This window comes from Rhipicephalus microplus, unplaced genomic scaffold (assembly GCF_043290135.1).
Source record: "Rhipicephalus microplus isolate Deutch F79 unplaced genomic scaffold, USDA_Rmic scaffold_48, whole genome shotgun sequence".
Lineage (NCBI taxonomy): Eukaryota > Metazoa > Arthropoda > Arachnida > Ixodida > Ixodidae > Rhipicephalus > Rhipicephalus microplus.
The window spans coordinates 351,890-378,444 of NW_027464621.1; the positions used below are offsets into that span (position 1 = coordinate 351,890).

The 26,555-nt window shown below is 47.3% G+C and overlaps 1 protein-coding gene across 9 annotated transcripts in view; it reads left to right on the plus strand.

The window, feature by feature from the left end:
* Positions 1 to 26,555, plus strand: part of LOC119177277 (nuclear receptor coactivator 5) — a 284,872-nt gene that overhangs the window by 68,850 nt on the left and 189,467 nt on the right. For 8 of the 9 annotated variants that reach the window (XR_012889295.1, XR_012889294.1, XM_075884802.1 and 5 more), the window contains 2 exons: positions 10,627 to 10,728; positions 14,388 to 14,579. Coding sequence is in view for 7 of the 9 variants with exons in the window: in XM_075884802.1 (XP_075740917.1) it covers positions 10,627 to 10,728; positions 14,388 to 14,579 (294 nt within the window). In the remaining 2 variants the exon portion in view is untranslated. Of the gene's footprint in view, positions 1 to 1,700; positions 1,720 to 10,626; positions 10,729 to 14,387; positions 14,580 to 26,555 lie in introns of those variants that run through there. The other variant, XM_075884806.1, reaches the window with a different exon arrangement.

Genomic DNA, 26,555 nt, shown 5'->3' on the forward strand with positions numbered 1-26,555 from the left:
TCAACACGCTAAACAACCTTACACAATACATTACAGAACACTCAAAAACATAACAAACGCAAAAACGCACACTAAGCGGCTTCGCCAACAGCCGACTCACGACGAGGGCCTATGAGAGACAGCTCGAGGTGCCGTCCTCCGCAGACCCACCGCTACAAACAACCGTTCGCGCCGACCGCCACACACCAAAGAGTCCCGCTTCGCTGTTGTCTGGCGCCATCCTGGCTTGTGTTCAGGCTTCACCACCAACACTACCATTCTAATAACCATTATGATATTGGTAGTGGTGATAAACGTTCGTGAGCTCAATGCCACCTACCGCTCCAATAATTGACCCCCTAAATGCAGCCTATGTGTGGTGAGACACGTGCGCCACATGGCACAAACAACTTTACAGTTGGTGTCAGCACCCCCACAGTGTCGTATCCCGGCTGTGCGGCTGCATTTCCGATGGAGGCGGAAATACTGTAGGGCCATGTGCTCAGATTTGGGTGCACGTTTAAGAACCCCAGATGGTCGAAATTTTCGGAGCTCTCCACTACGGCGTCTCTCATAGTCATATGGTGGTTTCGGGGCGTTAAACCTCTCATATCAATCGATCAACCCCCACAGTGTTCAGCGAAAGGGGTGTTCAATTTCATGTCAAAATATTTGAATATTACTAAGCAAGCAATTTAGTTATCATTATTATGCTCGGAACTGGGTAAAAGATGGGAACATAGGCGGAGCAGTAGTTTCTAGATCTGAATTGATTGCCTCAAGGAGGCAGCCCCGAGAAGGTATCCTGTTCATCATTGCATTGGTTTCTGACAAGCTTATTTGCATTGCGAAGAAACATAAATATAGGTGTCCTCCACCTGTGCATACCGAAGAAACTGGGAATATTGCAAATATTTTATATATGCATCGAAAATTGTATGGCCTGAAAAATGTAGTGAAGCGATGTTGGCTAAGCATTGTGTTGCCGCACCAAATAAGCATAGTCGCATTTGTTCGGTAGGGCAGAAGAGGTCACAGTATCTGCAATGGACAAAGATAAGTGGTCAGAGGCGTGCCAATCGTTTGGTAATTGTTGTGCAAGAGTTGTTGACTGAATTTTTCCTTATTGCGTTTACATGTACACCGGCGTGGTCGATGTAATAATACCAGTCTGCGAAAGCATCGAAACTGTTTAATTGGAGTTTATCTCTTATTGCATTGTCAGCCTTGCAAATGGTGCCTTGTAAAATATCAGGAGCATATCACACCATGAAGAATGTCATACTTTCTGCAAGTATCGGTACAGGACAAGAAATCCAACTTTTTTAATTCATTGTAAATGCGCCCCTTGGTCTGTTGCCTTTGGTTTTTTTTTTCCTTATTTTTTGCATCTTTATGACATGTGCCACGTGCCCCCCACCCCATTTTGTATGTTTCTTTTTTTACACACTCATGTAATAAATTTTTGCTTGTAGATGGATTTGTGTGGTTTAACATCCCAAAACCATGATATGAATATGAGAGACACCGTAATGGAGGGCTCCGGAAATTTCGACCACTTGGGGTTCTTCAACATGTACCCAAATCTGAGCACATAGGCCTACAAGATTTCCGCCTTCATCAGAATTGCAGCCGCCGGAGCCGGGACTTGATCCGGTGACTTGCGGGAAAGCAGCCGAGTACCTTAGCCACTAGACCACTGCGGCGGGGCAAATTTTCGCTTGTGAGGGAGCGCTTGTGGTGGGTGTATCTGTATTGCAACCTGTATTATTAGGTTATTTAAGGTTGGCAGGTGCTTGTCGATTGTTTCCTATAATGTGAGGGACGGGCATGGCATCTAATGATGGTGTCTTATTTGACTAAATGTCGATTCTAAATTCTAGCATACTCTTTAAATATCAGAACCTTATATTCTCCTTGACAGCGTCGATGGTCGTTCATTTCTAATGGATCCATGAAATAATGACTAAAGAGGCAGTAGAGTTTTATGGTTATTTGTGTCATTTATGTAGTAAGGTGTATTGTCTAAAAAAAAATAATAATTTCAAGCTTCTGGCTCGCCGAGCTGGATCAACAGAGGGAGAGATTAAAATCGTAGAGAGGCCGGGAGTGTCATTACGAGCCACTGTCAGCTCTGCTATTCTGTCAGCAATGTCTGCATGTATAAGGGGTAGATAAGGTGGCGTAGAGGAGGATAAACACTTCGGTTATGCTGTAATAAAGTGCTGTTTCGTGACGTAATAATGCCCATCAAACTTGAAGAAATAGTTGCAGGTGCATCTTATGTAGTTTGTCTAAGCAAAAAATTGATTCATTTTTCGTTCAAGTGCACTTTCTAACACAATTTTTGGCCAATATATAATTTTTTTTCAAGTTGAAAACAGCCCTAATACTACATGACGAATAAGTGGGCCATTTCTCTACCCACTCGTGATGTGGAACGAGCGCAAGGGGGAGGGACTGCCTGGCCCCCTCTAGGCCCATTTAGACCTATATATAGTAACTCTTAAGCCCACCTTGCATCAGAGGCCACCACACATGGCAGGAGATACAGAGGGGTCACTCAACACGCCACAGTTAGAAAAAAAGAATGTCTAAGAGCGTCAGGTTCTGCATTGATGACATTGGTAGTGCATTACTCAAACGTGAAGAAGTAAAAACGGTGAAAGTTGTTAGTTCCTTGTCCTGTGTATAGCTGTGCATTCTTTTCAAGCGTCCTTTTTGCTTAAGTGCTGCGCTGCAAGTGTGGAGCTCCTTGTCGCTCTTCGCGTGACATTCCATGTCTTGCTATTGCATTAATTGCTTTGCACTTGCTGTCAGACTGAGTTATTGCATTAATTGCTTTGCACTTGCTGTCAGACTGAGCTTTCTTTTATGCGATTTTTTAATTTGTAGTTTTTTTTATTGAAATAGAAAAGAAACGAAGGAGTTGTCACCGTTACTTGGTGATGGCTACCCCTTTCCATTTGATTGTTAAAAATAAAGAATTAAAATAATACATATTGTTGGGTTGGCGGGCCACCCTTTTGCCGCGGCCGCCAGAACAGAAGAAAAGGAGCCGCCTCATTTTGTGGAGATAAGGAGCAGCGCCAAGATGCGCTGCTGTTTCCATGTGCTGGGCGCTGCGTGGCTGAGATTATTCTACGGAGCTCTGCTGTCCTTCGGGTCCGCGCAAAGATGAGACCTCTGGCTTCTTCGTGCCACAGTAAAAGCCACAGTGCCGAGCTTCCACCGATTACGGACGTCGGACCACCATGCTCTGCGTCTCTGACTGATGAGCCGCCGACGCTCAAATCAGTACCAGATGTCCAGGTATGGCTCTTCGGAGGCACCTAGACCGCGATCGCCGTTCGACAAAGCTTGGGTGGTCGGCGCGAGCGGCGAGATGACAAACAAGTTTCACCCTGCTCGCTGGAAGCAAGATTCGCTGGAGGAAGCGGTATCGCCGGGGCCATAGACGTTTGGTTTGTGTATCTGTGTTTGCTGGGGGCGGTGGCCGCATAATGACACTCGTGTGTGCTGTGGGACATGTTATTGGACAGTGCCGTATGAACCTATTCCCCGATCTAGGGATCTGGGGAGATAATACTATTTTATCAGCACTCGTGGGCTGCTTAGGTGGTTCACGGAGCTTGTTCAATAGATAGCCTTCTTCAATGTAGAGCTTCGGGCCAGAGAGCCCGTGCCACGTAAATAATGTAAATAAACCTTTTCTACGAAGTTCAACCTCCTCCTGTCTCGACATCTTGCTCCCCGATCTCCGGTGCCACAAACCCCAGTCGCAACAATATACATTCCTACATAAGGGAGTAAAAAAGTTCTCATATGGGCAGAACAAACAGGTTGTCGCCGCGCTCACTCTTAATCTAGTCCGCTCGGTAGTTGTCACAAATCTGTTTCTTTGAAAAAACTTTGCAGCATCTTCACTGCTTTGCGATTTATTTTAGATGACCATGCCGGGGGAGAGGGGGGCGTAGTATTTTATTCAACGCAAATGGTGCTAGTATTTGTTCTAGGTTACTTTTAAGTATATCATGCAGGGTGCTTAAGTTTTAAGGCGATGCAATCGGCAGATTTTACTAACAATACCACATGTTGTACGATGACTGCTTCACTGTGAAGTCATGGTGTCCCAGTACTCTGGTAAATCTCAGCTGGGCTTTTTGATCTCGGCAGCTGTACATGTCAAATGCGAATACGTACTCCCCCGTCACTGCAAATCTTCTTGAGCATACATTGAATAACGGGGTGAAGACCAGTTACTTAATCCTGTTTATTAACCAGTCATTAACCAGGGCCCTAATTATTCTGTGTTTGAAGCAAGGCACGACATTTCCCCACACAATGAAGGACTAAGTTGCACTAAAAGCTATAACGTAATTACTCTTTTTTTTATAGGTAATGGAATGCATGAGAAATTTAGATAGACTGTGCTTCCATATTGTGACTAAACCACCTGGGAAAGCAGACAGTGCTTCCGTATTGTAACTAAAATCATCTGGGAAAGCCATAGTCATTTACAAATATCAAGTTAATATTGTCACAAAGACACAGGCACGCAGGTTCAAAATAGGGCGTTTACTTTCGTAACCCAAGGGCCAGAAACGCGAACACCAGAGCACGCGCACACAGAACTACTTCATTGTCCTCTTCAGAGGCTGGCTACTATAGTTGCCAGCCTACCTTGCGTCAATTCCCCCCTTTCAAGAGCGACCGTCCCGGTCGATTGACTGAGATGCTAGAGGTGGCCATAAAAGAAAAAAAATGATCACGTCAATGAAAAAAAAAAAGCCCACGCTGTTGTGGATAATAAGGAAAAAGTTCGAAGTGTTCATAACTCGCGGGCGTGGTACGGTTTCATCCGTACTACATGGACTACTTCTGGACGTGGACGTCTTCGGTTTAAACTGGTGTCGGAGCTTTGGGGAACTACCTCGTAATTCACGTCACTGAGGCAGCGCACAACTTCGTAAGGGCCAAAGTAGCGCCGCAATAGTTTCTCCGAAAGCCCACGATGTCGAACTGGTGTCCACACCCATACATAGTCACCTGGTTGATAGTGGACACTCCTTCGGCCTTGGTTGTAACAACGAGCGTCGATATCTTGCTGCGCGCGAATGCGGTTCCGTGCAAGATGGCGGGCTCCCTCGACTTTCTCAACGAAGTCGTCAACGCTGTCATTTCCGCTCTTGTCCTGGTCTACGGGGAGCATAGCGTCTAACGGTGTTGTGACGCGACGGCCATAAACAAGCTCGAATGGTGTTAGGTCTGTGGTCTCTTGCACAACGGTGTTATAAGCAAACGTGACGTACGGCAAAATTTCATCCCACGTTGTGTGCTCTACATTAACATACATAGATAGCATGTCGGCCAATGTTTTGTTTAACCTCTCCGTCAAGCCGTTCGTTTGGGGATGATAATCTGTTGTTTTCCGGTGGTTGGTGTGCGTCAGCTTGGTGACTTGTTGCAATAACTCAGCCGTAAATGCTGCTCCGCGATCGGGTATGAGAACAGCAGGTGCACCATGGTGCAAAACAATGTCAGGAACAAAGAATCTGGCAACTTCAACTGCAGTTCCCTTAGGCACAGCTTTGGTTTCTGCATAGCGAGTCAGATAGTCGGTCGCGACAATTATCCACTTATTTTGTGAGGATGACGTAGGGAAGGGACCAAGAAGATCCATTCCTACTTGCTGAAATGGTGCTCGAGGTGGATCTAAAGGTTGGAGAAAACCGGCGGGCTTTGCGGGTGGAACTTTACGCCTCTGACAGTCACGGCAGGTGCGGACATAGCGCTGAACGGACGAATACAGCTGTGGCCAGTAGTACTTCTGTCGGATGCGCGCTAATGTCCTAGCAAAGCCTAAGTGACCGGCCGAAGGATCGTCGTGGCACGCCTGCAAAACTTCCTCACGCAGTGCCATTGGAACGGCGAGGAGGAAAGTTTCCTGGCTGCTCTCAAGATTTCTCTTGTAGAGAACATTGTTTCGCAGGCAATACGTATTCAAACCACGCGAGAGTCGGCGTGGGACGATAACGTCTTCTCCTTGAAGATGCTGGATGACAGGAAGTAGCTCAGTGTCCTCACGTTGAAGCTCAGTCATCCGCACCACATCGACGATGCCAAGAAACGGTAAATCTTGTTCAGTGTCAGATGACGTCGGTGAAATAGGAGCATGAGACAGGCAATCAGCATCTGTATGCTTATGCCCTGATCGGTAGACTACCGTTATGTCGTACTCTTGAAGGCGGAGGCTTCAGCGGGCGAGGCGGCCTGATGGATCCCATAGATTGGCAAGCCAACAGAACGAATGGTGGTCACTGACCGCTCGAAATGGCCGGCCGTATAGGTAGGGTCGAAACTTGCTAATGGCCCAAACGACTGCTAGGCACTCTTTTTCGGTGGTAGAGTAATTAGCCTCTGCTTTTGTGAGACTGCGGTTCGCGTAAGCGATCACATGCTCTGCGCCAATCTGCCATTGAACTAGAATGGCTTCGATTCCCACGTTGCTGGCGTCTGTGTGGATCTCGGTGTCGTCAGTGTCGTCGAAATGTGCCAGCACTCGAGCTGTCGGCAGTCGATTGCGCAGCTCTACGAAGGCTTGTTGTTGTTCTTCCGTCCATACGAAAGGTACATCTGGCCGTGTCAGTCTTGTAAGAGGTTCCGCAATTTTCGAAAATCCTTCGACAAAACGGCGGTAGTACGCACAGAGTCCGAGGAATCGCTGAATAGCCTTTCTATTTCCAGGACGAGGGAAATCGGCAATGGCAGCCAACTTCTCCGGATCTGGTCGAACACCCTCCGGGCTAACCACGTGGCCGAGAAACTTGAGTTCCTGATAGCCGAAGTAGCACTTTTCGGGCTTGATAGTAAGGTTCGCTCTCCTTATTGCAGTGAGGACACTTTTTAGCCTTGAAAGATGCTCGTCAAATGTGGTTGAAAACACAACGACATCATCCAAGTATACAAGACACGTCTGCCACTTTAGTCCAGCTAGTACAGTATCCATCATGCGTTGAAACGTGGCGGGAGCGGAACAGAGACCGAAAGGCAGCACTTTAAATTCGTAGAGCCCGTCGGGCGTCACGAACGCGGTTTTCTCACGGTCGCCCTCGTCAACTTCAATTTGCCAGTACCCTGACTTGAGATCTAGTGATGTAAAGAACTGGGCGTGGCATAGACGGTCTAAGGCGTCATCAATCCGTGGCAAGGGGTAAACGTCACGTTTCGTGACTTTGTTAAACCGTCGATAGTCGACGCAGAAGCGTAGTGTGTTGTCTTTTTTCTTTACTAAGACAACAGGTGACGCCCACGGACTTGTCGAGGGTTGGATGGCGTCATCATTCAGCATTTCTTGAACTTGACGCTTAATCACCTCTCTTTCTTTCGGGCCTCGCCGCGGTGGTCTAGTGGCTAAGGTACTCGGCTGCTGACCCGCAGGGCGCGGGTTCGAATCCCGGCTGCGGCGGCTGCATTTCCGATGGAGGCGGAAATGTTGTAGGCCCGTGTGCTCAGATTTGGGTGCACGTTAAAGAACCCCAGGTGGTCTAAATTTCCGGAGCCCTCCACTACGGCGTCTCTCATAATCATAGAGTGGTTTTGGGACGTTTAACCCCACATATCAATCAATCTCTTTCTTTCGGGGACACACGGTATGGATGTTGGCGAAGAGGCCGCGCCGACTCCTCAGAAACAATGCGGTGTTTTGTAACGGTGGTACGCCGAACTTTCGATGCTGTGGAGAAGCAGTCCGAGAAATCCCTCACAAGGTTTAGCAGCCACTCTTTTCGTGAATCTGGCAAGTCTGGATTAACGTGAATGCGGCTTCCCAGGTGAGCACAAGCTTTTGCATGCGATGAAGTCGTATCCAATGTGCCAATATCGAAAAAGTCGGCGATTTCACTGAGGAAAGCGACAGTAGTCCCTCTAGGAACGTGCTGAAACTCATTGCTGAAGTTGGTTAGCATAACTCGAGAGCGTTTATTCTGTAACCGAACAAGGCATCGGGCTATGCATATGTTTCGTTTGAGCAGCAGCGGGATATTTGCCTCTGCAATACCTTCATAGTCGTTGAATTCGTCAAAAACGTCACAGACTACCAAGGTGAACACGCTACTCTTCGGCGCTAACGTGACGTCATCGTCAACAATTCTCAAAGCATTGACGTAACTGCCGTGAGGGTTGCGCGCTAAAGCGTGTGCCGTAGAAAACGTCACTTGCGACTTTTGCAAATCAATCACGGCTCCATTATCACGCAGAAAGTCCAGTCCAAGAATTAGGTCCCTCGAGCAACTCGGCAGTATTACAAAATCTCCGAGATACGTAAATACGTGAATACTGACTCGCGCTGTGCACCGCCCCACCGGTGTAAGAAGATGGCCTCACTTGGGTTTACACCACGGTTATACTGCCTGGCACGCTGTTGAAGGGCCCTCTCCATGGCAGTGGCTTCCTCATGGAACTCCGCAAGTGTCGCAGGCGGGTTTCGAATCAGGCCGGCAAAAATCTCTTCTTTAACACCACGCATTAGATGGCGAACTTTCTTGGATTCGGACATAGAGGGCTCCGCACGCCTGAAAAGCCGATCCATGTCCTCTACGTAGGTCGTCACCCTTTCGTTAGGGCCTTGAACCCTTGCCTCTATAGCACGCTCCGCTGTCTCTTTCCTGTCCTCTCGGGCAAATGCCTTGAGGAACTGCCGTTGGAACTCATCCCATGACGTAAGCGCTGCTTCATGGTTCTCAAACCACGTTTTTGCGGAGTCCTCCAGGAAGCAGTACACATAGCGTAGCTTACGCTCTGGGGTCCAATCGTTGATGACGGCGACCCGGTTGAAATGCTCGAGCCAGTCGTCGGCATCTTCAAAAGCAGCTCCGTGAAATGTCTTCGGCGTCTTGGGCTGGTTGATAACCAGGTGCGCTGGTGCTGGCACGGTGACGTTAGGCGGTGTTTGATTCATAGTCCTCTGACGTTCAGGCAGCAAACCGTGCTGTGGCTCGAGTCCCTGGAGACGACGGCTGGAACGTACGTGCACAGGGGTAAGCTCGGCTGAGATACTCGATGGACTTGCGTCAGGGGTGCTCTCAGGGGACCGTATCATCTACCGTACCCAGCACTTCCACCAGAAAATGTCACAAAGACACAGGCACTCTGGTACAAAATATGGCGTTTACTTTCGTAACCCAAGGGCCAGAAACGCGAACACCAGAGCACGCGCACACAGAACTACTTCGTTGTCCTCTTCAGGGGCTGGCTACTATAGTTGCCAGCCTACCTTGCGTCAATATTTAGAAATATCGGATTAATTCTTGGAAAGTGTTGGTAGCCTGAGGTGATTTGGGAATGTATACAGAAAAGCAAAGAGCAGTGGCCTATTTTTATGTTCAGGAGTACTCCAAGTCATGGAGCATGGTATGGTTTATACGGGCATGCATGCATACGTGCGTGCGTAAACTTATTTTCTATGACATGTGGTGCAACAGCCCCAGCTTCCATGCAGTTGCTTTGCCTCTAATTCAGCTGCTCATCGAGTGGGTTTTTTATGAAGTTGGCACACTTCAATTCAACTTGGGAGCGAACGACCGTGTCGCGAGTATACAGACCAGGGGACACCTGCTGCGATTGCAAAAACACTGTTTTCCACTATGTAAAAACTTCCTGAAGTGGCACAAACATTGTTGTAGTTGTTTGATCTGCCATACATGGATGCACAATGTGTCAGCTGTTGAATTCTCTTGCAAGCTGCTTCCACATTTTTTGTTTTCTTTGAAGGCACACGGCATCCGTCTTCATGTTTTCAAGCATACCTCAGTACTTGTTGACCAAATCCGTCGGAAAATAGCCACTTTATTGGTGAAGTTCACTTCAGTGCTCCACCGTTCCAGAATAAATGCAACACCATAAAAAGATACTGTAGAACTAGCTGCTCAAGCAGTTAAATACATCTAGTGGTGAAAATTTGAAAAAAGTTAACAAAAGCTGCAAACGATGAAGTAAGCACGGACACACCATCAAACATAGCAAAAGCGTACAAGACGTCGAAATAACAAAAGTAACCTGGAAAACCTGCTGCGTTGATAGGGGTTGATCAAATGTGGCCATACAAAAAAATGTGTGTTTCATCGCCGGTGCCTCAACAAACATTTCGGCTGTTTACATATGGCTACTTCTGTGCATACTGTTGTTGCTTTATTGCAGTAAGGCTAATTTATTGCTACTCGAGGCAATGAATTTGTAGCAAAAGTGTACCTGTCCTCTCTCCCAGCGTTCATACTTTGACGAGTTAATGACTCCTTTCATAAGGTGCGCTTATAAAAAGATAAGGCAGGTTTTCGAAACTATCCTTATTTTTTCTTATACTTTTCTCTTCCTTGAGTAAGTAGTCTTACCGCGATAAGGTATGTTCATGAATACGGCAGTTAGAGACAAATGTTTGTGGCTGAAAATGTGTGGCAGGCAACTGCTCCAACCATTTTTTATGTTGCTCTTAAGTGAGATTTTACTGGCTCCAGAAGGTACGCCAAAATGGCTTACATGAATCACATCACTGCTTTGCACATACAGAAAAAAAGCTCCTTTGAATATTTACTCAAATTAGTTTGTATGCTAGGAATGTCTTGTCAGAAGTGCATGATTGCAATTTTTTAGGGACTACTCGGACCACAATCGTCGACACGAATCAGGGATGCAGAGGGACAGGTCTCCGGTGCACCGCGACTATGATGAGCGGGAATATAAACGAGATGACAGGTATGTGTAATAACATCTGTATTCTCTTGTTGAGAGATGTACCAATCCCTATGATGCTGGCGCAAGAGATGACCAGAAGTTTGTTATCTGGGTGTGAAAGCAAATTTGCAGATTTGGTTGACAAGCGACCACATGTAATATAGCTGTTTTTGGTGCTTTGTAAAGCTTCAGTGTAATGCCTCAGTCTTTTTTTTTTCAGCAGGACTGAAAATTTGGTGTAGTCATGCAAATAAGCTGGCTTACCTAAATTGCATTCTCTGCACATATAAAGAAAAAAAGCTCTTTGAGTGGACTTCAGTTTGCATAGAAGGTACATATCTCTGCCCGCGAACGTATCATAGGATAGAGCCACACTTTCATGAAGAGTGTCTTAATTGTGGCCTCGAGAGTTGCTCGCTAACCCACATATTGTGGCAGTGCCCTGCAATTGTGGGCGCTGATGTATGGTAATGACTCCTTAGACTCCTAGCGGGGGAGATTACACAGCTTGGACTTGGGTCTACAACTACTGGCTGTCTGGAGGGCCCGGGCCATCGTCGATAATCTTCAACTTCTTGTGCCGTCCTCGGTGGAGCTGCCGACTGGTTGAGGGGGCATTAAGACTTTGTTCAACTAGTCCCTCTGGTGTTTAAATAATGTTCTTTGTATGTGTGGTAAGTAGACCCTTACGGTCTTTACCTTCTATGCAAACTGAACTCCACTCAAAGAGTTTTTTTTTTCATATGTGCAGAGAATGCAATTTAGGGAAGCCAGCTTTAAGCCCTAAACTTGTGGTCCTGAATTTCTGTTTGAAATGAGTGTCCCATATGTCTTATCATCACAATAAAACGAGAAGCCTGGCTGTATAATATTAAAAGGGGGTGAACAAATGTATGCAATCTTGGAACTAAGGTGGACTGACGGTAATTATTCTGATGTAGACTGATCTCAATTTTCAATACCTCCACTTTTTGTTTGCACTGTGACAACATTGCAAACTGATATGACTGCAAGTAATTTACCGAAAAATTCTGAAAAAGCACCCTCCCCCCCCCCCCCCCCAATGAAACCGGAAAAATGGGGGGGGGGGGGGGGCTATTTCAGAACGGCCCCAAAACTCAAGATAGTGGCAAAATTTTCGCGCCAGAAAAAAAGAAAAACGCACTGGACACGGATTGAAATCTTATTAAAGTGAACTTTAGTTAGTCACAGTATTTGTTGTAGCCTTTAATTGCTTTCGAAACCATCGAAAGCCTCCTCCAGCATTCCGCTTGAAGGCCGCCGCGGTCTTCTGGCACCACAGCTCCAACATCGTCCAGTCCGCTATGCAGGTTGCCGTTCTCCGAGGCATTGAGTGCGTTACTGATATCGAATTCCTTAAAGGATCGTGCCACTGTTTTCTCATTTACAGCGGCCCACGCCTCGGCAACGAAATTGAGCACATGTTGCCGCAACGGCTTCAAGTTTTTTTTTTCTGTGTTCGTGCTTCCTCACGCATATACTGCTCCCACAAACGTCACAAGGTGGACTTCAATGGCTTATTCCAATACACATCAGCAGGCTGCAAGATGCTCATGCGCCCCGCAGGCCCGTAAAGCACGTTGGTGTCGTACTCGTCAAAGGCATTTGTGGCGACTTGTGTCTTATGGATGGGCGCCTGGTCCAACACTAGTAAGCGTCACACGTCATCGACGTTTGGGCCCCAGATTCTCGGCAGCCATTCTTGCATTTTCTCCGATTTCATCCAGCTGTGTTACGTGGCGGTGAGACAAACATTTGCTATGAATAGGAAAAAAAGCCAGTGTTGTGATAAAACGAGCTAGATGACAATTTTACCCCTCACTCCCATAAAAAAAATTAAATTATTCTCCCCTGGTATGCAAACCCTTACAAAGGCCTGGGCTGAAATTTTTCCACTGTACTTCTTGGAGATAATGGTGGCTGAGAGATTGTTGGCTAGTGGCGCAAACAGCTAGGCAAACTATGAAGCCTTGCCGGACATATTCAGTGTTCGCAATCCGTATGGTGCTTTCGCCGGCCACGTTGTTCGTCCTGTTGGCGGGGTTGTCTACTTGTACCATTGTCTGATCCGTGTTGGCCATGTTATACCTGTGTCACACGGGCGCGCAAAAAGTCTTTTAAGTAAGCGGTGTTTTACGAAGTTGAAAGACTTTTAACAAAGAGGTGTTGCGGCGCATACACACGGCAGCAACGATCTCCTTTTAGTGTTTTCGTTCGAAGACGCTAGCGAAAGCGTGGCACTAGCAGTTAAAAGAGAAGCAATGAAAATTAAACGATGTATCACAATGTAGAAATTGAAGACTTGTTGCACTGCTCGTTTCTTCAAATAAATTTAAGAATAAGAGATGAAGAAACACCAATGTGAAAGTTTGTTGCACTAGTTAAGGAAGCATTCCCATAACTAGCGACGTGCACAAGTCCGTCTGGCACCACTGGGCACCACTGTGGAGAGCTTGCGCAGTGAGCTCGAAAGACGGTGCACCAGCATGCGTGAAACCATCACTCCTGAGAAGCGAGTCGGCGTTGCCCTAGACAAGCTTGACCACTTGAATGACGGGCAAACACACGACTGCCACGCTTTCGTCGCTTGTGCAAAATGGCTCAGCGCGAGACCGAGCGTCCCCACGTAATATTGCCAACGTGTCGTAGCTGCTCACGAGAGTAGAAAAGGAAATAACCATTAAAAGAGTTCAATACACCTTCTGCAGGATACGAAATTTGTTTTTACAAAGAGTTTTGGTGACAAAAAATAAGTATTCGCTCTTTTTTTTCCGCCACTCGAAAATCGCTGGCGCCCACTGGTTTCGAGGCTACTCATTCGGAGCCGTAAAAGAGATAGACGAACTCAGTTTACGAAAAAGACCGCTTCTGAAAAGGAGTTCGCTCTGTGCCGTGTGTCTGCTGTCAGGAACTCCTTTTCGGAAAAAGACCGCTTACTTAAAAGACTTTTAAGTGCCCGTGTGACAGGGGTATTATATAAGGTGTAGATGTTGCACCAACGCATCGAGTTCGCACCGTTATGGGGCTTTCGTAGAATGGCACCGATATTTGAAATTGCCAGTGAAGTTTTTGTGTGATTGTGATTTTGGAGCCTTTCTCCCACAGCACAGCAATCCTTCAGCACTGATATTGCTGAAATTACTGCTCTTAAGCTCCAAAGTGCTGGCATAGTTCGTCATGTCATCAGACCTCCTCTCACCTTTCGGGTGCCTAGCACCACATGTACTCTGCTTCCATATGGTAGGCTAGATTGTGACATTATTGTATGTAGACAGTGCATGAAGTAGCTGCTTATTTTTGTTTCGGTATGGAATCATCAGTTTCCAGGTATTTGAAATTATTGACAAGTTTCTAAGCAAACTGAATTGCTTTAATTGTTATTGGACATTCAATATCATCATAAAATGATCCTGATATGGTTAAAAAAACTCTCAAATTAACTTTTAGATTAACTGTAGTACAGTCAAAGCTAATCCTCCTTTCCCCCATGGCATGCTTCATTTATGTCGTTTGCTTGGCACCCGAGTTAATGTCTTGCAAGAGATTCACAGGACACAGGTGGGGATGAAAGTTGAAAGTTTGCTATTGCTTAAGTTTTGTTTACTGTTCGTATAAGTGAATATATATCCTTAAGCGTAATTGCTGTACTGATTCTGCAGGGCACCCATCGGCAAGCCATACGACCGTTCTCCTCCCCGTCGCGGAGATGACTACTCATCTGATCGACGCTTCGGAAGGGATGAAGGACGCCATGGTAGGGATGCTCCTCCTTTTCGAGGGGATGATTACTCACGAGGAGGACCATCGGCAGGACCACCACCTCAACGAGACCGCTATAATCGAGAGGACAGGTAGCTATATTTAGAATGTTATCATTTAATGGTACTTCTTCACTGGTTCACTATTGTTCTAGTGTTTCATGCACTTCTAGCAAAAATCCAAGGATGGAACAGCCGTGCCAATTTGACACAATTTATGTTTGCGCCAACCTGTGCCAAAACTGTGAAAAATATTGGTTTGTACTATGCTCTATCAAAATGCCCAACTAGCCTCGAAATTTTCACAGTTGACCTAATTTTAGCTAGAAATAAATGGTATGTTGGCCACTTGCAGATTGGAGATAATTCAGTCTAATCCAGTTGTGCACTAAAGACATGAGCATGCTCTTTGTTAGGCACCTGCGAAGTTTATATATATTGTCATGGGTCGTGACGCGGACGAAGGGAGCAGACTGGGTGTTCAGATTAAACTGTCTATTGGGCCGAATTTGTGGCCACGTAAAATGAAAGTCAGCAAGACACTGGCACTGAAAGTGGTGAACAGAGCAGCGGCCGTCGATTAACTGACAAGCGGCGAAGTGTGGGAGCATTTATGCATGTGTCGTCTAATATTCCAGCCTTATCACTGGTCTTCGCATCATATGGAGTAAACTCGGGTCTTCGCATCTTGCGGATAATCTTAATAGAATGATCTACAATGATCGCGACCTTCTTGAACAATGAGGTGCAGTTTGCGCTGAACATTTCTGACCCAGGCTTTGTGGGCGAAAACTGAATCAAACAAAAGTGAGAATGGGTACAAAACTCTGGTCAGGTTGCTGTAGTGGCTTCATGGTTTTTGAACCAAGTGTGCGCAGTGTGCTCGTAATAAAAGTAGACATACCCAAGCTTTCGGTGCTCTTTCCATTCATCGATGCTGGCAAATTTGGTTGTAGTCGTCATGCCAGTCATCAACGTCCTCTTAAGGGTTGCCGTGAAACGGCTTTGGGGGTTCTCGGGGTGTTGAAAAACCATGGGGCAGGTGGAGTCGATGTGTTTGAAGTCTGTGTCCCCGCACTTGCCATGCTTCTGCCGAGTTGTGGAAAGGGGCTGAAGTCAAGTGGAATGGTTGTTTTACAAATTTGTTCTCAGTTCCTCTTGATTTTGCACGTTATTGTAATCCATTACAATGTGGAGCGCGATGCTGCATTATGAAAATGGCTTGGCACCATTACATCTGTCAAAGCAAGTCCTACAGCATGCTTCCACACCCTTCTACTCGCTCCCTATCTTTCTCCTGATCGCCATGTTGGTTTACTTTGTGCACCATCTATAGACGAGAGCTTGCCTATCTCGCACCCAGGCGCCTTTGGTGGTGTACTCTCGCTCCCAGAGACGCCATAACTTGTTTGAAACTGCCAAGGCGTGCCTCTCTAGCATGGCATGCAGGGGCTCTGGGAGTTAAATATGCGAAAAAGTGCCAGTTCACGCTGCGCCCGCTTACAAAATGTCATCTGGGTACCACTGCGCTGTCATTTGATGCGACAACAACAAAGAAGAGTTTGCTGAGCACTACCTGTGAAGTTCACAGCGCATCGCGGGAATCGTGCAGGTGCGGTATTTTGTGATTGCACAGATTTCCGTCCACAACGAAAAACGCTGAGCTCTGCCGCCTTAGGATATAATCGCAATCAGCAGGAAAAACTACGAGCCCAGTGAAGTGTACTTGTAAGTATACTTATTGTATTTATTCAAGCGCGACTCCAGCTGTTCCACCTTGCAGTAGCGATTTGTGCGCAGTATGCCTTATTATGCGGTACAAAACTATTGCCGTACTTTTGCTGGCCGCGCGTCAATAATAGGATATACGTATTACAGCTCACGTGTGGATGCACGCACCGCACATGTTTAGTACAACTGTAACGGCCTACTATCGCAATGCAAAGAGATGTGAACGGTGCGGAAAGCATGGCTTTCGACTCGGTCGAACTGCGACTTGCCTTGACTGTCATTAGGAGAATCTACATGTGCTTTCAGCCAGCATCACCGTAGCATTTAAAAATCTTGTTCTGGCTGGCACTTTTCCACCGCGTGTGTGTTCCGAGTGCCTGGCAAGACTGGCAATTGATACACGTGCGATGCATAAGCGTAAGTTGGAGCCAGATTCTAGCATTACGTTGACGCTGGCTTACTGCACAAATTCTGCCTTGTCACAGCCAAGGCACGCCATAGTTAAAGCTTTCCGCTGTTCGCGTTTCTTTCAGTCGTATAATACGTACCCGATGAAGTTGATTCCGCAGTCTGCGATGCACGTGCTGCAGACATTCCGGACTGTCGAGGAAGGTCTCCTCGACGTTTCACACGAAATCGGCACAAAATTTCAGTAGAGGAACAGCGCGAAACATGCTTACGGCTGGGCTCGGGTTGTGAAGTTTCGCGTTTGATTTGCAGACCTGCTCGCGTGGCAGTTGAGGGTGTTGCTTTGCCGCTGTTGCAACAGATGGCGCCATGCGCTATTCAATATGGCGCCATGCGCTATTCAATATGGCAGCAAGCACTGAGCTCGCTGTGTTCTGGTGTATAGGCCATGGACAGTGCGGATATCAGTATATTGTATATGGAGTGAGCCTTCCATATTTTGCATTTAGTGACCCAGCTGGTTATTTTTCCTGTGTGTTTCATTAAAAATAATGAGGGACCCCATTGTAGTGAAGAAGTAATGGGACTGACACGCCCAGGGTAGCAGCTGCATACATACTGCCGTTTTTTTAAACGTTCCACAAATATATACAAGCACCACAACACAGTGGTGCCAACCTACACACTGAAATTAAAACTGCAATATACTACACATTTCCTCTTTATTTATTTTAGGTTTTGTGAAGGTATTAGTACGTTAGTATATATTAGTATATGTTCATCGCACCCACATTCACACCAAATTATCTCTACACATGCACAAATATTGAATACATTCTAAGTATACAGGTACACGAACTTCGAACTATTTATCCATTCACAGTTAGTAACCATATTGGTACGGTGGCCGTCTCTCGCGGTGTGGCTGAATGCGATGACCAGGTGGGCGCGACACTACAGGTTCTTCTACATGGTTCATGGCCGGGCGTGACACAGTTTCTGAAGCAGGAAACTGTCCGGCGGCTGGTCTCCGCGACCCGGAATCGTAGTCTGCACTAGGCACAGAACGCTTGCCTCCGCAGATGCTGGCTGACATATTGCAGCTAGAAGTGTCGCATCCAAGGGATCGTGATAGAACGACGATAGCTGCAGCTTCCCTGCAGAATGTTGCTGACGGTCATTGTCGCCAGGGCGCCGAGCAGGCACCTTACACAGCTTGGCCGCGTTCTTGTTTTGCTGTCGTCGAGAATGAAGGATGCTGGACTGCACTGCTCGATGACTTTCCTTGGTTTCGAGAAAGGGATGTCACCCTTGAATGAATTCGATGGTTTTCTCACGCGCACTGTGTCTCCCACTACCACTGTTGTCAGTTCAGCCGCTCGCCTCCTGTCGGTGTAAGCTTTGTTGTACTCTTGCCTGCGCTTGACACGTTGCCGGAGCTTGGCCAGTTCCTGGTAGGGTGCCTTTGGGAAGGACTCAGGTGATAACCCGAAGATATCAAGCTTCGTTCTTGCCAGTCTTTTATGTAACAGTACCTACCGCAGGGGCCACTCTTGTGGTGGCGTGTGGTGTACACTTGTATGCGGCGATATAATCCCGCGCAGTCGTTCGCAAGGGACGTTGTTCCAGATGGGCCAATTGTGGTAAGTCTTGAAAGTGCAGTTGAATCACTCGATCTGTCCTTTCCCTGCAGGTAATTAACGGATGAATGTGATAGGCGGATCGCTCATTCTTGTAAGACGTTGACAAGTTCCTTTGACGTGAACTGGGGCTCATTATCACAAACTATCTCTTCAGGATATCCTTCCCGTGCAAACACATTGAGCAAGAATTCAGTTGCGGTGCTTGTAGAAATTTCCGTTGCAGACTGTACTTCTGGCCATTTTGAGAAGTAGTCTACTAGTGTCGGGACAAATCTGCAATCTGGAGGCGCCCTCTCCAGGGGACCAACGATATTAATTGAAAGTTTCTGCCATGGTCTCTCTGGTAACTCAACCGGTTGCTTGGAGCAGGCGACGTCTTTGCAGATTTATCTGCTGCTTGACAGATGCTGCAATTGTGGACTGCTTCTTCCACATGAATGTCCTTGCGGGGCCACCAAAATTGATGCCTAAGTATGGCCTCGGTGCATGAAATACCCTCGTGCATTTCATGCGCTGTTGCCACAAGTTGAACCATGAGAAATGAAGGAACTACGAGCCTCTGCACGCATCAGCAATTTGCCCACTACTGACAATTCCTCTCGAATTCTGAAGTATGGTTGCAGATCTCGCGGCAAGTGTCTGTGTTTGAACCGCTTGTTCAAACTGCTCTTTTGTCATGCTAGTTGGTCGAACCATGGAAACAATCTCTTCCTCAAAATTCAGCTCCCTATCTGCTATATGAACAGTTAACCGGGATAGCAGCAGCTACTCTGTTGGACAGGCCTTTCTGTTACTCCACCGTGAAATTGTGCCATAGTAGCCTTGGGCACCGAGTCCAAGTGGGCGTCTGCCTGAGCTTTGTGAAGACAAAAGCGAAACGAGTGCTTGTTGATCTCTTCGGAGAGTGAAGATCTGTCCCCACAGGTATGTATGCCAATGCTCGCATGCCCAAATTCATGCAAGTGCTTCCTTCTCGTCAATTGCATACTTTCTTTCAGCCGGAAATAGCGTAGGTGATGCAAAAGCAACAGTACAAAGATTATCGCCGGCGTGCAGCTGAAGGACTGCTCCTAGACCACATTCGGATGCATCAGTCGAGATGATAATTGGAAGCGCAGGATCAAACATGTGCGAGACAAGATCTGACGATAATACCGCCTTTACTGGGCGGAAACTGTTATCCACCTCAACAGACCGGGTGAAGGTTTCGCCTTTCCTAAGAAGAGCCCTCGTTGGTTTTACCATCTCAGCCAAGTGTGGCACAAACTTGGTGTAATATTCCACCAACCCAAGAAATGAACGGAGTTCAGCGACATTTCTTGGAACTGAGGTTTGCACAATCGCGTCCACTTTCCCCTACGGTGGTGAAATATCGCAAGGTGTCACTTTGTGGCCCAAGAATTCGAGCTCCTGAACTCCAAACAATTACTATTGAGCTTCAGACCTGCACCTTTGATACGCTGTAACACTGCCTCCAAGTTCTTTCGGTGTTCCTCAACCGATTTGCCAAAAATAATGACATCGTCGATGTAAAAGAGGACACCCGCACAATTGCGAAGGATTCGAGACATTATACTCTAGAAGGCATCAGGTGCTGAGGCTAGCCCAAAACAAACGCGCATGAAGCGGTAGATCCCTTCATGTGTAATAAAAGCTGTCAAGTCACCTCTCTGGATACAGGGAAACTTCGTGCTAGGCAGACGCTAAGTCAAGTTTCAAAAAGTGCATGGCACCCGCCAAGGCATGAAGCAACTCATCCATGTGAGGCAGCGGAAAGCTGTCCAGAATGATGGCCTTGTTAGGCTTATATAAATCTATACAGAGCCTAATACTTCCACCTTTCTTTCGAACGACTACAATAGGGGACACTTATTCTGACGCATCTATACATTCAACGATGTCCAAACTTTCCAAGCCCTGCAGTTCGGAAGACGCACATTGTCGTGTCTTCAGAAAGCCGGCGAAGTTTTGATGCTACTGGCTGAACCACCTGCACGTGTCTTAATCTTGTGAACAAAACCTTTTGCCAGACCGAGCTCATTTATGAACAGAGAGCAAAACCTTTGCTGAAGTGCTCATGGTAGCTGTGTGGATGAATCTATCCGCCATGTCCGAGATACTTCAGGGTTAGATACCGTGTTGGTTTGAAAACACTGCAGCTCATACCCTTCAATGCGCAGCTTCATAGCCTTAATACCATCCAGGCCAACGAGAGAAGTAGGCTGTTCGACGATGTAAGACAAAAGCGGTGCGCTGTGATTCTCGAAAAAAACCTCAGAAAAAAGCAGCCTCGAACCGAAATCGGTCTTATGGAATAATCCAGAAGCAACACGCGGAACTTGAAGAAGCGGCACGCCAGAGAAATGTTGGTCAGCACGCCTGAGAAATGTTGGTCAAACACCTTGCCGAATGAATGGAAACAGAAGAGCCAGAATCGACTAATAGCTTCATAGCGACCTGCCCGACTTGAACATTAATGTGAATTCAAGACGTAAAAGGCTGTTGAATCACAAGACATGTACGGTTTCATCCTGCAACGGACTGTCTACTGAAACCTCGTGGACAGGTGCCTGCGACCGCTTCTGGTTGCAAACATTTTCGAAATGTCCGATGCGGTCACAAAAGAAGCACTTCTTTCCTTTAGCTAGGCACGGTTTCCAAGAAGCGTGATGCTGCTTAGAACCGCATCTGAAGCAGAGTGAAGAATTCACGTGTTGCTGGGAATTCAGTGGACAGCGCTGTTGAAACGGAGGGCAATTCCCAGACGTAGGTGCCTTATCGCGTTGACTGAAAGTGCGAGCACGCAGCCGTGAACTCGGTGACTGCGACGATGAATTGCCTTTTGATCCCGACTGCACTGACACTGGTTGCACGGAAATGGTAAAGTTCTTCATTTTGACTGCTGCCCGCTCGATTTGACTTGCGAGAGCAACTGCCTTGCTGAACGAAAGCGAGGAACCTTCTAATGGAAGACGTTCCCGAATACGATGTGAGGACACACTGGCAACAAACTGATCACGTAATGACTCTTCTTGCAACGTAAATGAGCACGTCGCGGCAAGCTCTGTTAGCGCTGTCATGTATTCTTTAATAGACTCGCCTGGGGAGTGAATTCGACGGTGGAACCGGTGGCGCTCGACGACCAGGTTGCATGTGGTATCGAAGTGCTTAGCCAGTGCCGCTACCGCGTAGTCATACACGTCGGCCGTAGCTCCGGTCTCTTTTTTCTCTGCTGCCTTTTCGGGCACCTGTGAAACAAACAGGGTATTAAAAATACATTGACCTTCGGGTCTCAAGGAATGTAGTAGAATAGCCTTGCGTCGCTTTGGGGAGAACTCTGAAGCACCGGAAGCCAGCAGGTAGACCTTGAACATGTCGTGCCATCGGGACTATGGCTGCACGGGGCGACCTGGTGTCGGTAGAAACGGATCCAGTGGGGCGATGCCTGCAAAAGCCATCTGGGAGGCGTATCAGACAGGGTTCAAAAACTCGGCGCCATTGTAGTGAAAAAGTAATGTGACTGACACACCCCGGGTAGCGGCTGCATACATACTGCCGTTTTAATAATCTTTCCGCAAATACAGTCGAGCCTGCTTATAACGAACCTGAGCGTGATGCGGCATCTGTTCGCTGTATACCGAAGTTCGCAGTAAATGAAACCCAGCTTTTTAAAAAAGTTGCGAGTGAAAACACAAACTTTTTTGCCCCAAAAAGTTCGTGATGCACGTGTTTCGAAGAGCAGAAGTGATAAGGGCGGTCTCAAGTTCATTTAAAACGGCAGGGTGCTCCTTCGCCGAGGCCCGTGGCATAAGCTGCATGAGGCACTGGCTCCAAAGTTTCATCGTTCTCGCAATCCGATTAGTCCGAATTGCTCTCGCCACGTACTTCATTCACAATGCCCCAATCCGTGCACGGTTCCGCAGTGTCGGCATCATCATCGGCCGTAATTAAACCATCGCAACAGATGTCTCACCCGCTCTCCCAGGTCGGAGTCGACGACGCGCTACCACAAATCACCGCCGCAGTTGGAAGCTTCAGGCTTTGCATCAGGCCCCACGTCGACGAAGTCAGCCTCGCGAAAACAGTTTCGCGCGCATGTAGTCGTCATCGCCGCCCACGAAATATTCACCATCTCCACAGCTGAATACCGCGACGCCCGAAACGGCAAGTTCGCTGCCAGGTGGTCAACAGCTATGAGCAAGTGCTCCGCAACGCGGCGCGCAGATTGCGCTCTAGCCAAGCGGTCACACTTTCGACGTTTTGTTGAGCGGCAGGAAAAAGCGTGCTAGTCCTCCCGTCTGCCATCATGACCACACTGGCACACCAAGAGCGAACAAGACACGCACATGCGACACGCATGCCAGAACACGTGGAACAGCTCTGGGCTCGTTTCCAGTTAGAAAACGAAACTAATTTGAGCCAGCAGGGCGGGCGTCGCGGGGCGGTGGAGACGGGCGGAGGGGTTGTGATCAAGAGAGGAGAGCAGACTTGCGAGAGAAGGGCAAGGAGCTGCGATGAAGAGAGGGAAGGATACAGTGGGAGGGCGACCTTGAAAACCAAAACACACAGGAAGGAGGCAAGTTAGGTAGCTTGCTTGAAAGCTCCGCGAAACTCGCATGTAGAAAAACTTGAAAGAGTGCCTGCACGTGCAGAAGTCAAAGCACGGCCGCCCGGATTGGTGCGCGCGGCGGTGTTCGAACAATTGGCAGCTGTGGTCAAAAAATCTTTTTGCTGCGCCGGCGGGTATGCATGGCCTCGGGAACTTCGATATTTCGTGATTCGTTCCGCGCAAATTAACAACCGTTTTCAGGCTTCCGCACGCGCGTGGAAAGCATGCTGAGCCGAGTGCGAAGTGAGCGAGAAGAACTCCTAAACACAAAACGATTCGCAAATTATCTGAGTCGGTGGGGTAGCGTACGCACGTGCACTAGACGCAGACTATCGGATAGAGTCGGTGGCCGACGATGTTGGCAAATGGTCTGGTCTCTCCAGGCCGGCGACGCCAACGACAGTCCCAGCGATTGAAAACAGGGAAGATGGCCGACCGGTCTTCCAAAGATTAGTGGCAGTGTGAAAACACGGGCGATGCGGGGTGCTCTGAGTAGCAGGGGGACAAAGGAAGGAGAGGTGCATAAAAAAAGCAGTCGGCTGCAAGGAGGAAGAAAACAGCTTTTCTTTCTCGGTGGGTCGGGGAGAGCGGCAATTAGAGGGTCGCCGAGGCAGGGTCGGCGTTTAACAATAAGAATGTATGGGCACTTTGCCGATGCCGATGGGTGGTTGAAAGTGGTTTCCCAGGAAGTCGGCAGGCCGCTAACTCCATTCGCTGTAACCGATCAGCGGCGCTCGGAGGCGTTCGTTGTAGGTGCCATTTTGTGCCATTGAACCAATGTGTATTTTCACAGTCACGCGGATATTGTTCGTTTCAAGTGAAAAATAGTTTTAAGTGGGGCCGTTATATGTGAGCTCGACTGTATATACAAGCAGCAGGACACAGTGTTGCCAACCACACTGAAACCGAAACTGCAGGATACAACACCCTTCCTCGACAAGGTAAGCCTTTTTGAATCGTGTAGTGACACCTGTTGTGTGCTTACGATTGAAATAAACTGCCTTGGCACCTTTTCACTCAATTGCGATACTGCCATGGGGAGCGGATCATTTCTGGTTGGTTGTGTGCATCTTGTTGCCTGCTTGGCGCACGGTGTCATTGTTGTGCTGCTTGCTCTATACTATATGTGTGAGAGTGTGTGTTCCTCATGCCTGCTTCACTCCGGATCATACACTAGCATGGCAAGTTCCTTATTTTGCTCAGTACGACAAAGAAAATGATTCTGCAAGCAGCACGTACTTTATGTCCCCCTGGTGCTCTTGTGGACCTGCACAATGAGGTGAGATGCGCTTGGGCAATAAAGCATGTTGTATATGCTCGCTGTCAGTGCATCAATGTCTCTCGGTGCCCGCGCAGCTTAGCATGAATGAGCTTTTTTTATATCTACAAAGCGACGCCCGCTTTAAAGTGGCCTTGGACACTACGGTGGCAGCAGTGGCAAATTTGCCAATGGCATGGCAGGATGCATCAATCTGCACAGTTAAAGCCTTAAAAGAGTCTGCCCTATGTACGGCTGACGCAGAAGCCTAGCTAATGTTTCAGCCACACACAGCCCTACCGTGCACGCCTCACGTCCCCTTTCCGTAGCTCGAGTCATCGCAGCTACACGGGTTTGGGCGAACAAAACAACTTAGTTGCTAAGTTAGCAGTAACGCGTAAATGTCGCGTAGAGGGACTGTCCGCTCTAAAAAGATAACAAAGGGTAGACGCTTACGCCTTTAGTCGCCGATGTCCTTGGCTCGCAGGGGTATCTGAGGGTTGTCTTCCGTCTCGTTGCTGGCGCAAGAGAGCTTGTTTCTGTCCACACGCTCGTTTTGACCAACTTCCCGGTTTCCTTTTTCCCGAGGGTTGGTTCCCTTGCTGAGAAAACGTAATATGTTTCACGAGCCAGTAAAACGAAAATGGCGTGTGCCAGCTGCAGGGTGACTGGTCCCTTCAAAAAAAGGCTTGATTGTCTCGTTTCTTGAAGGGACAAACATATCCTCGCAGCTAGGCTGCCTCGAAAGGGAAAGGAAGCATGGGCGCACGTGCTTCTTTCCCCACAAGCCACACGTGAAGCTGAGCAGATAGCTGCAGGTATCTGTAATAAGGTGTTTGGCACTAATTCATAGTGGCACATTCATCAACATCAACCGCCTTTCCTTTGCTGTTTTCTGATGCTAAAGCTGGAAGACCTTTTGCGACATATAACATCTATGAGTTGAAGGGCACAGTGTACTTCTATAGTGGTTATTGAACTTTTGTATTATTTTTGTAGTAGTTATTTTATAGTGGTTTCATGGTGTTTATTGCTTCTGGTATTCCAGGGCATTGTTTGGCTCATTGGTAGTCATAGAAGCAGAGAATGCCATTAGAAAAGATTGCCATGCAAAAGCTTGAGCGCTTGGCTTTATGCTGCGTCTCATTGTATTTTTTTTCTTCACTACCATTTTGCCACTGAACAAACAGCTGGAAAGAGAGTGACCTCGCTTGCTGCGTACGATATCTGTGTGCGGTGCTCGCTGCTCTAAGGCATCTCGTGCAATGTGTGCCTTTCTCATGCTTTAAAAGGCCTCCCTGTTTTAACATTTTCACCTTGTACTCGCCATATTTTTACCATGACTGTGCCTGAGGTGTTGGTTGTAGAAGTATGAGGCGCTAAAAAAATGTGTGCTATATGTGAATGCAGTTTCAATGGGTAGCATAGAAAAATCGTTAGTGCACTGAATTATGATCATTATAATCGATAGATTTTTATATCTGGAATTATCGTGAGTGTGTGCAACTCTACCAGCCATCAAAGGACACAGTGCTGTTTACATTTTGTTACTATTTCACAAAAAAATTCATGCTGTATACTAGTGTGATCACTGATGTCCAAAAATATCTACGGGGAATCATTGAGAGCATTCTATGACATGTCGAATGGTTGCGGCTAAATTTAAACCTATGCATGAAGGAAAAAAACACGAAGACAGTTCTGACATTAACTGGCGTTTATTGAAACTCTCCGTTGAATATATAGATGCGGTAATCTACAGTCGGACATGTGTCCGACATGTGGGTGCCAGGCATGCTTCGATAGCACGGAACTGATTGCTAAAAGGGGCACTCGTGTTATCATAGAAGCTAGCGCCATAAAAATGAGACACATTATGTGCCAATGCCCCATCAGTTGTGTCGTCTCAGACTGAAATTGACTGCCTTCATAACAAGTGCCCAACTCTTTTTAATCCTGTTTAGTTTATGTATCTTTGTCCACATGTTTTTATCTGTAGATTGCCGCACCGATATATTCAGTGGAGGGTTTCAACAAATGCCAGTCCTTAGCATCAGCACTGTCCTCGTGTTTCTTTCCTCCATGTGTACGTTGAAATTCAGCCGCAATCATTTGACATGCATGATCACCAACTAGCCCAGATTCTAACCATTCTATGACGTTGGGGCGGTCCTGATAATAAATGGAAATGTATGCCTGTTTGCTTTTTAGACGTATTCCCCCTCTTCCCCATGTTTTGAATTTCAAGTTTTAAGGTCATCAGGTATACGAGCGGTCGTAGGTCTCCTCATCAGGTATACGAGCGGTCGTAGGTCTTTCGGTCATTGTTTCCCGAAGGTGTGTTGTCGGGAGTCAGCCATGTCTCAGCCGGCGAAGAAGCGCAAGTTCTTGTTGCTCGAAGACAGGCGGTGCAGATGTTC